A 14,074-nucleotide genomic window follows, 5' to 3' on the forward strand; every position below is an offset into this window, starting at 1 on the left:
GGGTTTCCTCCACAAGGTCTTGAATCAACCACTTAACTCTTTCAGCACGAGCTAAATCCCGGGACCAACCTTGTAACCATTTTGTGCTTGTTTACTTTTCATGCTATAACTTTTCAATTAATAAGCGTATATTAACGAAATTTGGCAGATTATCAGTAAACATTACAAGGCTTTAATATGCATAATATAAATTTTTTTTAAGTCGTAAGGTTTGTTAAGCAATGTTTTTTTCATGCCTTTTTTTCTTTTCACATGTTATCTATCCAAGATGCAAAGTAATTTTCATTTTAAGGTTAAAAATACTTTTATGCATCATAAAATTTTCAAATTTCACATTTTATCTGTTATTTTCACTAATGAATCTCTGTATGGGTTTGGTTGATCTGATTGATCTTGTAACCACCATAAAAAATTAGGAAATAAATATAAATTATGCCTTTTTCAAAAATTTATTTATATCTGTTACTATGAGCAACTAATTTTTTTTTTTCCTGAAAGTTTTTATGTTGTCTAGATAAAAGAACATGCTATCCAGAGTTTGAGTAAATTCTTTCTTAACTATATTTTTATAACCCTGTTCAGAAAAGAGGAAGAAGCGTGTAGGACATTTTGTTAAAGTGCTTGTCACAACTTAATCGGTTTGTTTTTCAGGATTTTAATCTACAAATTACAATACTGTTGATGTATTTTGCTAATAAACCCTTTCCAACCCCCCCCCTTTTTTTTTTTAGACACATGAAAACATTAAACTTAAAAAAATTCTGTCTCATCTTTCTCCTCTTTTCAACTTCAAATAAATCTATATTGAAGTTTTAAGATTTAGAATTTTGTATTGATAAGAAGGGGAGCCCTGATAAAATCAATGACTATAATCTAGTATCAGAATTAGTTTAAGTAATTCCCACTAAAATACATAGGAAAAATAGAATTTTTTTTACCCCTCCAACTTTGGGTCAAAAAGGTGAACGGAAACAAAATGTCAGATGTTTACATTTTGTCTAGAGAAAGTTTTTTGGTATGCAAATAACAATATTTTAATATTAATTTTAACATGTCTCACCTCCCTTTGACTTTAAGAGAATTTCACCAATACCATGTTTCTGTTTGAATATTTTCACTTTTTTACAGCATTATTTTCTTAATAAAATAAATAAAGACCCAACATGGAATCTACTACTGAAGAAGTAAAATGCCAGAATTTCCTCCTCATTTACCTTAACACAGTGGTTACATGTGTATTGCATAATAAAGACAGTATATAGCTCTGCCACATATTGGTTTTAATTCTTTATATTTTGTATATGTGGAAAAAAAAAAATCAAACTTAGGTTCAGAAATATTCAGTGATTATCATTCTTTGATTTACGTTTCTGTATTTCAGATGTGGTGATTTTCAATAGCTATTGATTTTTATGAACGCATCTGAAAAAGTGGCAGTACACTGCCACTGGACTGGAAAAGATAAAATAACATTTATATGACATGTTTTATTCTTCTAAACTATGCTTCAGGAATATTTTTCCTTTGTAAGGATTTTTTGAAAAAGTCAAATGTAAAATATTAGTGGTTGCCAGTTGAATATTTGAATTTATATTTTTCTGTGACAGACTTTGGGACATTGAATGTGGAGCTTGTTTGCGAATCCTAGAGGGTCATGAAGAATTGGTGCGATGTATTCGGTTTGACAATAGAAGAATTGTTAGTGGTGCTTATGACGGGTAAGTTGAAACAAGAATTGTTAGTGGTGCTTATGACGGGTAAGTTGAAACAAGAATTGTTAGTGGTGCTTATGATGGGTAAGTTGAAACACAGACTTGCAATATGAAACAAGAATTGTTAGTGGTGCTTATGATGTTTTAGAAACTTGAGCAGTTTTTCATTTTTTTATTCAGATAACTTCTCCTTAGTATTATAATAATAGTAATAATCTTACATCATAAATGTTATTTTTTTTATGCGTGTGTGTGTGTACTTGTGAAGATAACTTGAATAATTTACACATTAACATACAAGTTTTATGTTGTTAAGGTACTATCAACAATAATTGATAACACTCTAATATAACGGTTTTTATATTATTGTTGAGTGAAGGTACAACTAACAGGTAATTAATTACAGTTTAATACAACAGTTCTTGTAGTGTTGATGCTGTTTAAGGTACCATTAGCAAGTAATTAAATATCTTCTAGTATTAATCAGAGTGCTTTAACTACAGTTCCCATCATCAGTAAAAGGACACTTTGTTGTGGTAAGCAGTTTTGAAATGTAAGGCTATTGAAAGAATTGACTTATTCTAATCAAGGGTGTGCAAAAAATATGGATAAACATTATAACTACGTTGTTTTGAACAACACAAATGGTTATTGTATTAACATCAAATTTTAGTAATAAAGAAGCTTTGTTTGACCCAAGAACCCATGGGTTTGAAGTCCTCTCAACTCGTGTGAGAGTACTAGATACAAGACAATTCATCATAAAGAAATGTTACATTGCTGATGAAGAATGTGAATCAATTTAATTTATAACCTGATATGAGATACATGACATTTTTTGTTTGTGATTGTCTGGTTATTTTCATCCAACAGAATTGTTGGACTACTTAAAAATATCACAAGTCAATTTTTCCTTCTTCAGTTTTTATGCAACCAATGAGTATAATTTCATTGTTGAGGTTTTCATTATTTTAATTTGTTGAAACCAGGAACAAGTATATTGTTACTACATGGTTTCTTCTCACTCTCAAGAAAAGTGCAATTTAATTTAATCACTTGGCTTTTTTTCTAACAAATACTGTAAATTTTTCCATGATGGACTGTGCTTTTAGTGAAATCTTAAGGTAAATGTTTGTTCTTTATTGCTGGTGTCATTACAGTACATGTGCATCATTCAACAGGACTATCGTGTATGTTCAAGCTCTAAAATGTACACACACACACACACAATTTTAATTAAATTCCTTAGCTATGGGGTAATATTATATTTAAAAAGTTTTAAACATTCAGTTAGAACTTAAGTTCAAGTTCCACATAGATATAGACTACAGCACGTGCATCATTCGTAATCACCACCGGTGTCAGATTTAATAGTTCTCAGTCCAGTAACTTAGGTTTACTTATAAAGATAGAACTTTAAATCTTGTATCATTTTATATGTTAAATCTCTTGTTCTTGTGGAAAAAAACTTTCATTTGACCAGGTATATTAGTTAGAAACTTTATGAGTGTTGATACATTACCTGTAAACATTGTGACCCAATAGATAATGCAAAATAATACTTTTTGTTTAATTTGAATTTAGAAAGATCAAAGTTTGGGATTTGGCAGCTGCCCTTGATCCAAGATCACCAGCAGGAACTCTCTGCCTTAGAACGTTAGTGGTAAGAATTCTATTTTATTTCTTCTCTTATTTATACGTGTGAATGATGTATCATAAGAAGTGAGATTTTCTTTTTCATGCAATGAATATGAGTAAATTGTGGTTGACGGTTATGTTAACAGTGACATTGTTCATACGACGTGTTAATCTAGGCCCTTTATGGATATGAGTAAATTGTGGTTGATGGTTATGTTAACAGTGACATTGTTCATACGACATGTTAATCTAGGCCCTTTATGGATATGAGTAAATTGTGGTTGACGGTTATGTTAACAGTGACATTGCTCATACGACGTGTTAATCTAGGCCATTTATGGATATGAGTAAATTGTGGTTGACGGTTATGTTAACAGTGACATTGTTCATACGATGTGTTAATCTAGGCCCTTTATGGATATGAGTAAATTGTGGTTGACGGTTATGTTAACAGTGACATTGTTCATACGATGTGTTAATCTAGGCCCTTTATGGATATGCGTAAATTGTGGTTGACGATTATGTTAACAAGATTGACATCTGTTCGTACAACAAGATAATGCTAAGCCCCATATGGATGAGTAAACTGTGGCTGATGATTCTGTTAACAAAAGTCACATTATTCATACAGCACATTAATCTAGGCCCAATATGGATATATGTAAATTGTAGCTAACAGTTATGTTAATACTGACATCTGCTCATATGACATAATAATGGTAGGGCCCATACTGTGAATTATGCAGTTGAGACATTCTGTTAAATTCCTATCCCACACCCTGCTCAAGGAAAATTTACATGTACAACAACTCCACTAAACTAATGTCTGATATAATAACCTAATACAAAAACACTTAGTTTTTATGTTTTTGCTTTATAGTTTATGGTGCATGGTTTTGCATCTTCCCACACAAAGCTATCTTCATCTTCTTCTGTCCTCTAAGCATTGCTGAAAAAATTTTTGTGATCAACACGCCAATCTATATATCCCATCAATTTCGCACCATTTCTGAACATGTACATATCATGTGACTACTATCCACCAACAGTACTGCACCGCCTATATTTGCACAGCTAGCTTCCTCTGCTATTCCTGCTCAATCCTCACTTTCTCGATTGGCACATTATTGTTTAGACATGTGTTGTTTTTTTTCGTATGTGGCAACCATTTATGAACGTGCATCTTTGCCATTTAAAAAATTTTACCTTGTTTGCATTCATTTCTTTCAAAAAAATTTTTTTGCATTTATTTCTTGTTCCCGAACTATAAGAGACCTTGGTATGAATTTGCGATCATTGTATTGACTACGGAAATTCCCGTTACAGTTAAAAACGCTACTGGTACAACTTTCGAGGAATTGGATTCAACTTTATCTGCAGAGGAGGTACCATGCCTTAATTCGCAGGGAGCTAGATTCATGTGTTCGGCTGGTGATTTTTTTTTTAAGGTGACATTGTTTCTGAGGAAGAATACAATCAAGATTAATACAGTTTGGACTCTCTTTTTCTGGCACCTTCTTATTTTGGTCTGTCACACTCTACACCTCTTTAGGAGTTTTCATCTTCCACCAGTTGTCATGCCACCACTTCATTCGTTTTGGTGGAAAATAGTTCTTTTTCTCCTTTCTTTCAATTGCTTCTAGTTCTCACAGGGGACCTGTGGCAAGTTTTTAACATGTACAATTCACTCCTGGTTGATATACCCATGATAGGCATGGCTCAGATGCCCTTTATGTGGCTTTGCTCTTACTTACACATGTGAGAATTAAGTATTTCGCATCATTACTGCTCGGACTTTGGTAAGTTAGATAGTTATGTCTCTTTTGTCATCTAAGTTACTTTAAATGAATTGTAAGTTAGATATTGATTATTACTTAGTTTTGTAGGTAAATTTAATTGTTTTATACTTTTGCTAATATTACATACTTTGAAGGCTCGACAAATTTTGCGGGTTTGGTAGTTCATTATTAACCCTTTCACTGCAACTGAAGTTTGCAGTATATTTGAGTTTGGGAGACTTTATCTGTCTTCTAATACTGGCAACAGGACATATGTACACTGTTTCTATGGTGGAGCGAACGTTTCATGTCCTCCTAATTGTAGATGCAGGATGTCTCTTCCCTGCATTTACAGTTGAGTGAGTTATGATTTTTGTTTGTAATACCGGTTACAAATATTACCCTGTTGTTACGGTCGAGGTGAGGCAATTCTATGATCTGAAAATACAGGGTTCGATTTGTTGTACTTCTTGCTTTTACAGTTGTTTTGGAGTTTGTCTAGTTTCAGCTCACTTTCTCTTCGTTATTCCAGTTGCTTGATGACTCTCTTGTTTACTTACAATTAGGGTTGATGGATATATATCACACGGTCCACGTGCCCTAGCCACTATGTTGATGCTAAAATTTTGTTTTTCATCCTCAACCTCATACTGCCAAGGACAAGTTATGGAACCTTGTTTGTCCGGTTGATGTTGTGGATGTACATAGCTCATTCTTTTTATATTTTCTACAAATTGCACATCTCGGAACAAATTACACATGTGCACATCCCTTGTTTTCTATCCGAATCAGATTATTTTCCTACTTCAAGAGCAAAGATCATACCTGTTCCAGAAGTAGTGCTGTACCCCAAAAATGGGCTTCATTTTCATCTTGGATCACACTTGTTCATTCTGGGCTGTTGATTTCCTCTTGATTTCAATTTTGTGCACCTATACTGTCCCCTCCATCTTTGTGGGATTCTAGCTTTGTGTGAGACGAGGTAAGGGTGTATCAGATGTTAACATTTTTCTTACACTGAAAAATGTATGTCTGGTGGGTACTTACCTATTCTCATATTTCCTACCCACTGCTGCTGCTGTTTTTTTTTGGAGCCTGACAAATCTCAAAAGTGAATATAGAGCATGAATACTAGATGCACCAATATCTGTGATGCAATACTATTGGTGTAGAGTAGTCGCATGATGGGGTATATAGAATGGTGCATTAATTATGAAAATAGTGTTAGCAATCCTAAGAGGGTAGAAGAAGATTGAGATAGCTTTGTGTGAAAGGACGTGGGTATCTGTTGGAAATACATTTTCAGTGAAAAAAAATTTTAACTTTTGATTTTGCATTTCTCAGTTGAACTTTAGGTTTTACATTTTTTTTTTACAGCCCAGCTTCTTTTATCAAGGCATTATTGTAATGTTTGTTTTTAGCATTACTTTTATACAGTCCAACTAATTTTGCACTGATAGGCATGCATTGTAGTTCACATAAATGGTTTTGCTTGTTTTAAGTTATGATGAGGGCCATGGTTTTCCTTGCAGATCATGTGAATCCATTTCTTGAGTACTGCTTCTGTAAGTTTATGGACATGAACACTTAAATCTGGGGACAATGCACAGTTAGACCATTGTGTAGCTGTGTGCTAAAATGAACAAACTGTTTGTTAAATGCAAGTCCAAAGACTGCAACTAATGCTTGCAATGACAGTATATGCATTAAGCAAGAAGACTATGGTTACTGTGTTTGATAAATACTGTTAGAAGCAAACAATTAAATAAATTTATAATTTTTAAAAGTATTAACAAAAATATGGAATTAAAGAAATGATTATATCTAGTCTGTTCTTGTATATGGTGCTTCAAGCTTGCAGTGATTGGTTAAATTAAACTTGTAAATATATTTTTTCATAACAGCATTAAGTAATAAATGTAAACATGATAATAAAGTAAAAATTGTTGCATATATTCAGTTTCAAGAAATTTTACTGAGAATTTACATGTTTACTAAGAGAAGGGGTGTATCTTCTGGAGAAGTCATTTGGGGGGTAGGCAGTTATGGCATAAAGGAAGTACATTCATACTTAACCCATTAACTGCAGCAGGAGCAGCTCAGTTGCCGTTTTCTGACTCACAGATAAAACTGAGTTGCCATCAATCACAATAAAACTGTAACTTTCGTCATTCGCCTAGAGTTAGTTATATGTGTGCGACTGATGGATATTTTTGTCATTCGCAGCTGAGCCATACAACTTCTGCAGTTAACGAGTTAATGGGACTGTAAATAGTGTGTTGTCTGGTGCCCATTTCCTCATCTCCATTAGTTTACATATGTTAGTTGGGATATGATATGGTTGGCTTACTTGAAATTAATATCATTCTCTTTTGAACACTTGATCAATTCAGGGCTGTGAAAGCTGTTGGTGAATGTATTAATAAATTAAAAAAAAAATGTGTATATATATTTTTTCTTTTATGACAAATTTATTACAACATGACTTTTATTGAATTGTTCTTAACCCTTTTAAAAGAATTGGCTTTGTTTCTTAATTTAAAGCTAAATTTTGGTTAGTTATTGATTTATTGAGGTAAAATGTTTCAAAAATTACAAAGGTGAAAAAATTCTTTTAAAAAATATGAGTAGTTTTACAAGGGAGAAGTCGAGATATGTTACAGTAACACAGTAAGTAGAATTGTTTAAAGTCAAAATCATTGGAAAGTAATAAACTGTAGTTGTTTATGAAATAAAACACTATAACAAAAGATGTTTTTTTACCTGCTTTGGTTTTGAAAAGTTTTCTTTAAGAAGAAAATAAGGAATTTAGATATGAGAAATAGAAAATCTTTAAATGTAAACTTTTGACTGTTTCTATTTTTTGCTAATACTTTGTATTGTTTTTCATTTCAAGGAACACACAGGTCGTGTCTTCAGACTTCAGTTTGACGAGTTTCAAATTGTTAGTAGTTCTCATGATGACACAATCCTTATCTGGGATTTTTTAAATGCTAAACTTCCAGAAACTCCCTCGCTGAAATCGCCATCCCGCACCTACACGTACGTATCAAACTGACAAGCTGGCTCGTCACCTAGCTGTAAAACAATCTCAGACAACTCTATTCCATTTGTTCTTGTGTGTGCAGCGTTAAATTTTTTTTTTTTCTTTTAGTTGACACCACCGCTGAGCACTTAGGAATGTTGCGATGTCACCTTATTCAACACTTCCTGCATCATCATAGAAATTTTGCTGTGAAAGGACAGGCCAGCAACGTATTTAATTAGATGTCTAGGGTATTATATGCTGGTCAGTGTATATGAACTTATGGCTGAGAGTGTGACTTGCCAAATGCTGAATATAGGTCTAAAACATTAACACAATGATTGGTCAGTCTTATTATCTTGTGCTGTAGCTGAACTGTGTGGCTAAAGTAATAACTTTTAGCACAGTATGAAGACAGTAATGAAGATTAGTAAACTGGTACAAATGCAAGACTCTCAGTGGACTTCAGCATCCTTCTGTCTTGATTATAGTCAATAAATGACTGAGTTAGAAATGAAAAAAAACCAGTAAGACTTGCATAATCAATGCAATATAACTTGATTTGGAAATGGCTAGGAATAAACTAAAATGTGAGTTTTTGAAGATGTATTAATTTTTAAATTTCTGGATATGAAAGGTAAAATATGTCTGCTTTGAATGTCAACAGAAAAGTAGAATTTGTTATTATATTAAAAACAAAAAGGGTTCCTTAAGGTTATAAACTAAAACTCCAGATACTAAGGCTAAGCAGAATAATTTATTGAATGGTTTATAAGAAATAATAGTGTGTTCATGATAAGACCATGAGGCTTCTCGAGAAAATATGACACTTAAATTTACAAACTTTCTGGTATAAGAAAAGAATTGGTTAACTTTTATTAAATACAAATGTCATTCACAAGCTTGATGTTTATTCAGAGAAACATGCTCATTTCTATAAGCTTCATTTAAAAATTTAAATTATAAGTGTGGTATATAAATATCTAGCTGTGTGAACTAAATTAAGCATTATAACTCCCAGTTTTGTAATTGAAGTATGAAACTACCATTTTTGCCTTTCTGGAGTTAGCTTGCATTATTTTTTGTGATCATTTTACATATTCCAGAAGTATGATTTAAAAAAAATAAATAAAAAATGAAACTGGAAAAAAAAAAACACCACCAACAACAACTTTGCTGTTATTGTTAAGAGCAAGTTTGATTTTCTTGTTTAATATTCACTGAATGAGTGTTTAAGAGATTCTTATTAGTAGTATTATTTTTATTCCTATTATTTAAAACTCTTGACTCTGTGCGTGGCTGTTTTATATTGCTTGATGTTTTCTCTCGACTCCTGTGGTTATTGTAACTCGAATAATAGGTTTAAGTTTCTCCTGTTTCGTAATAACTGTCAGCATTAATGCTGGATGTATTGTGTTTAAGTATAAACCTTTTTGTTTTATAGATGTCTTTTGTGTGTCCTATCCTGAATGACAAAACTAAAAATAATAAATTTTAGTCTACATTAGTGTTTAGATTATATAGATGAAAGTGAAATAGGAAAAAAAAAACGATTTTAGTAAGGAATTTTAAGTATTTGTTAGGAGTTTTAATGTATACTTTCAAAAGCATTTCAAATTTTTTATAAGAATTTGTAGAAGCAGTCCCAATCAGCAGATGTGTATGGTGTAGCAAAATACGTGTCATTATTTTATCCAATGTGATAATGCTCCTGCTTAAAGAGAAATCAAAACATATGGTTTTAAGTTCTGTTAATACTACCATATCATAAAGGTTTTTTTTTTTTACAACAAAATCTAACATTAGTCAATTTACCTGTATTATCCACATTATTGTAACTCGGTTCAACTTTCTTGCTTCTATCACTGTAAATGCTGGTTTTGACAGTTACCAATACTGAAACGATTGTGAACTGAAAAAAGATTGTGAAATATAAAAGCCTAGTATTTGATTTGACTTCTGAACTCTTCTTGAAATGTTACGAGATGATAATGTTTTTGGGCTATATAAAATGTTACTGTTACAAAAATGAGTTTAGTTAGCATTAGACATCTTTATGATGAACCAAGATGTATACTTCCATATTGAAAACTTCCATTTGCGAAGCAGGAGTAGTTTTCTAGTTTTAACTCTTTAAATATTTTGTCATGTGCATATAAAAAAGAACAAACTTGTTAAACCAACCACTAATCAGTTTTTTGTGGCAAATGATTTTTCACATCCAGAGATAAAACTTATAAATTTGAAAATGAGTCGATTGACTTTCACTCGAGCCGTTAAGCTTTTAAATTTTGGTCAAACTATTAATTCTTACATATGAAAATACTTTAATTCTACTAGACACTTCTCTAGGTGTTAACATCAGAAATGTTGAAGAAGGTTAAAAAATGCACAGAAATATGCTTTTTTCCATCCTCAAAAAAACTTGTTTTGTTCTGTGTTGTTTTTTTACCTTAAGCCTTAATCTGACAAGAGGATTATATTTCTTTGATTAGAATTGATTCACTTGTTTTAGTTGTGGTTCTATGGCTTAAAGATAACACAAGTAAAAATGTTTCTTTAGGATGAAGAAGAGTGTATTCTTTATATGGTTATAATCATTTTCTACAAGAAGGATCATTAGATCTTACAATAACTTTTTTATCTAAAGAGAAGAGAATTTTTTACTATCATCAATAGCATGGAATAAAAAAATATGATGATGATAATAAGTTTAGTAATAGGTAAAATATTAAAATTATACATCTTTGAATACGTTATTTATCTTGTGATATTTTTCATTAAGAAGTGGGAAGAATGATTTTTTGAAACTATATAAAACAGCCAGTACTTGTGGTTAATGTTTCTATAACGTACAGTACCAAAGTTTTTAGATGGAGCAGATGTTTGTTGTCGATATCTTTCCAGGAAAGTCGTATACTAATAATTTAAAGAATGTAATTAAACCATGGATATTTTGAATGAATAAATATCCTAGGGGGGTATAGATTTAGGTTAGAAAAATGTACTAAAAATATTCAAACTAAGACATTCAATCATACATACATACACACACAAGACAGTATTCCAGTACATTAAGTTCCAGATATTTCATGTTTTCAATCTTACGTTCAATTTCAGATATTGTTATTTTTGTTATTATTTATAAGTTTTTATCTAATCAAAGGTTTGCAGTAATTAGAACCTGATCCTGGTGAACTTAAAGATTGTTTACTGATCTAGATGGACAGAGCTTACAGGCTACTAAGACACTTCTAAGTTTTTTTCTGGTGTAGTCTAAGTAATCCAAATGATCTCCCATTTTGTGCAAATGCTCAGTGAACTTTTGTATTAAATAAATAGAAATATGGAAGTTTTTTTATCACTGTTAATATTCATTTGTAAGTGTGGCTTATAGGCTGTTCAAATATTCATCACCCCTAATGTGCATCTCTTTTTCAGAGTATTTATCTTACAATTTTTTTTTTATTATATGTTTTGGTATACTTATCCTCCATAGATTATAAAAGCTTTATTTAATCAGAAAAATCAAGAAACTGCAGTAAATAGTGTACTTCTTTGTTAAAAAGTGAGTTATTTGACATATTCAATAGAAATACAAATTTTTGTATCTTTAAGGGTCTCACTGATACAGATGAAATGTAATTTTTTTTTAAATATAGGTTTGTGTAATACGTACAAATCTTCTTACCCGTTCTTTAGTCTTAACTTGCATTAATCAATCAGTTTGTTTGGCTTTTTTTTTTATTTTGCATTTAGTGGGTCAGTGTTTTTTGTTTTTTAGTGATTTAGCAGAATAATAATTGCATGTAATGATTAAACATTGTAGATATATATATATATATATATATTCTTAAATTTAAAGATTGACTGAGCAATAAAGTGTGAAATGAATACCAGATATTACAATACCAGGTTCAATTACAAAATCCTAACTAGGTTGAATTAATGTTTCCAAAATTAATGTTACAAGTTTATAAACAAATATTTAACGTTTGTGGCTGTCTAAAGTTAGTAAAGTACTGTTCCGAGTATTAGGATGGAATTCTGTGGACGATGAAATGCAATTTCGGATTTTAAAACAACTAGTTTGTTGGCAAAATGGTCAATTTTATGGTCGGAGAATATTGTTATGGTTAGAGGATCTTAAAGCAAATTGAACTTATTCAGTCTGAAACACGTTTTGTTTTGTGATTAGGGAATGCTGAAATTTCAACAGTTTATTAGCATTAATCTACTCTTTCCTAGGTAAAGGAAGCTTAAGGACATCTTACGTTTTTGAAACAACTGAATTTGAAAATAAAATTAAATCAATAATAACCCTAAGATACTGTATGAAATTAAAATGATTACTTATTCTAAACTGCTTTGTGCAATTAATTTTTGTAATACTGTATTTTCCTGGAATGACGAATTTGTGTTTCTAAATTATAAAAACAAAAACATCTTTCATGCCTTTCTAATACTTCAGATGGACATCTCTAAGTAAGGATTATTAAAGTTTTTTTTATTAATTTCAAACACTTTTTATCGTGATGAAAAAACTGATAAAGTGAGGTTGCAATACCTGAAAGAATCTTATTAATGTTAGTTGTTTTGCAACGACTTTCGTGTTCTACATCTCTTGCCTAGAAATATTTTAAATATAAGACTTGGTTCATCATTCTTGTATGTTAAAATATTTAGTGCAAGATACCTCAGATCACTTGCTTTTAATGTTCAAAACGAGGTTGAAACTGACATGGCAAAATTAATATGATAACTAGTTTAATGATAGGGTGGCATTTTGGATCATTACTGTCATGCAAGTCAACTCAAACTATTCTCCAGCAAGATTGAGTAATCTAAGACTTTTAACTTGCCTCAAAAAACAACAGCAAATGTATGTTTAATCAGGATGTTATGTTTTAACATAAGTGTTTATTTTTAAACAGCAAAATGGGGATGAAATATAAACTGTGTTGGTGAGAAATGACAAAGGATGAAAAGTTGTTGTTAGCAGAGTAAATTATGGGCTACATTTGTCCAATAAAAAAAATGATGAGTGGGTGGGGTGTAGGAGTAATATTATTTAAATATACATGTAGCTTTGTAAATGTTGGCACGAAGTTCATATTGGCATGAAATGCAGTTTGAAAATGGAATTATCAACAACAACATATTCCTGCTTGTTTTTTTTTTTTCTTATTCATATATATGTGTTGTGTTTGTATTTGGTTGAATTCTGCCTCTTTGTCAATGTTTTCTTTTGTCCCTGCAGTTTTAGTACGAAAAATTCTGCATTCCAACTTCAATTTTTACATCGGGAGTTTACAGTGGGTTAAGAAAGCACTTGGACAAGATGTTGGTGGCATTTTTATTTAGTTTACTTTTTCATGTTATTTTAAAAAAATATTGTCATGTTTTCATATGCTCATTCTTGCTTGTGTGTAAATTACCCAGGGCAAGCACAATATGAAATGTATGAATGTACTTGTAAAATAGAACATAATATATATATATGTATAAAGATAACAGAACAAATTTTGTCTGGTTTTTCATTCTTATGTTTCATAGACCCCTTGTGCACTGGCTGTGATAAGTGCAGGTCAAGGAAAAACACTTCATATAAGTTAAAACGTATTGCAAAGTAAGATTATTTGGAGGATTAGTTTTTCGTTGCTAAGTAACACAACTTGGAGCATTAGCTTTTGTTGCTAAGGAACATCACTTGGAGGATTAGCTTGAATTGCTAAGTGACAAGATGTAGATGATTAGTTGCTTGGTGACTGAGAATTTGAGAATATCTAGTTGTTAAGTGGCAAGAACATGACTTCAAGGATTATATTATAGACCAGATAATTTTCTGACTTATGTTGATAATAATAAAATCACACTTTGAAGGCTATGAAGTCTGGAATGGAGACACTTTTTAGTGTTAG

General features: G+C 31.3%; 1 protein-coding gene across 2 annotated transcripts in view; it reads left to right on the plus strand.

Moving 5' to 3' along the window:
* Positions 1-13,658, plus strand: part of LOC106469564 (F-box/WD repeat-containing protein 1A-like) — a 46,497-nt gene extending 32,839 nt beyond the window's left edge. The window contains exons 9-12 of one of the 2 annotated variants that reach the window (XM_013930065.2): positions 1,608-1,718; positions 3,297-3,375; positions 8,025-8,170; positions 8,283-13,658. In XM_013930065.2, the coding sequence (XP_013785519.1) occupies positions 1,608-1,718; positions 3,297-3,375; positions 8,025-8,170; positions 8,283-8,286 (340 nt within the window). In that variant the 3' untranslated portion in view covers positions 8,287-13,658. Of the gene's footprint in view, positions 1-1,607; positions 1,719-3,296; positions 3,376-8,024 lie in introns of both variants that reach the window. The other variant, XM_022398116.1, reaches the window with a different exon arrangement.
* Positions 13,659-14,074: the final 416 nt, after the last annotated feature.

Source organism: Limulus polyphemus, unplaced genomic scaffold (assembly GCF_000517525.1).
Source record: "Limulus polyphemus unplaced genomic scaffold, Limulus_polyphemus-2.1.2 Scaffold3548, whole genome shotgun sequence".
NCBI lineage: Eukaryota > Metazoa > Arthropoda > Merostomata > Xiphosura > Limulidae > Limulus > Limulus polyphemus.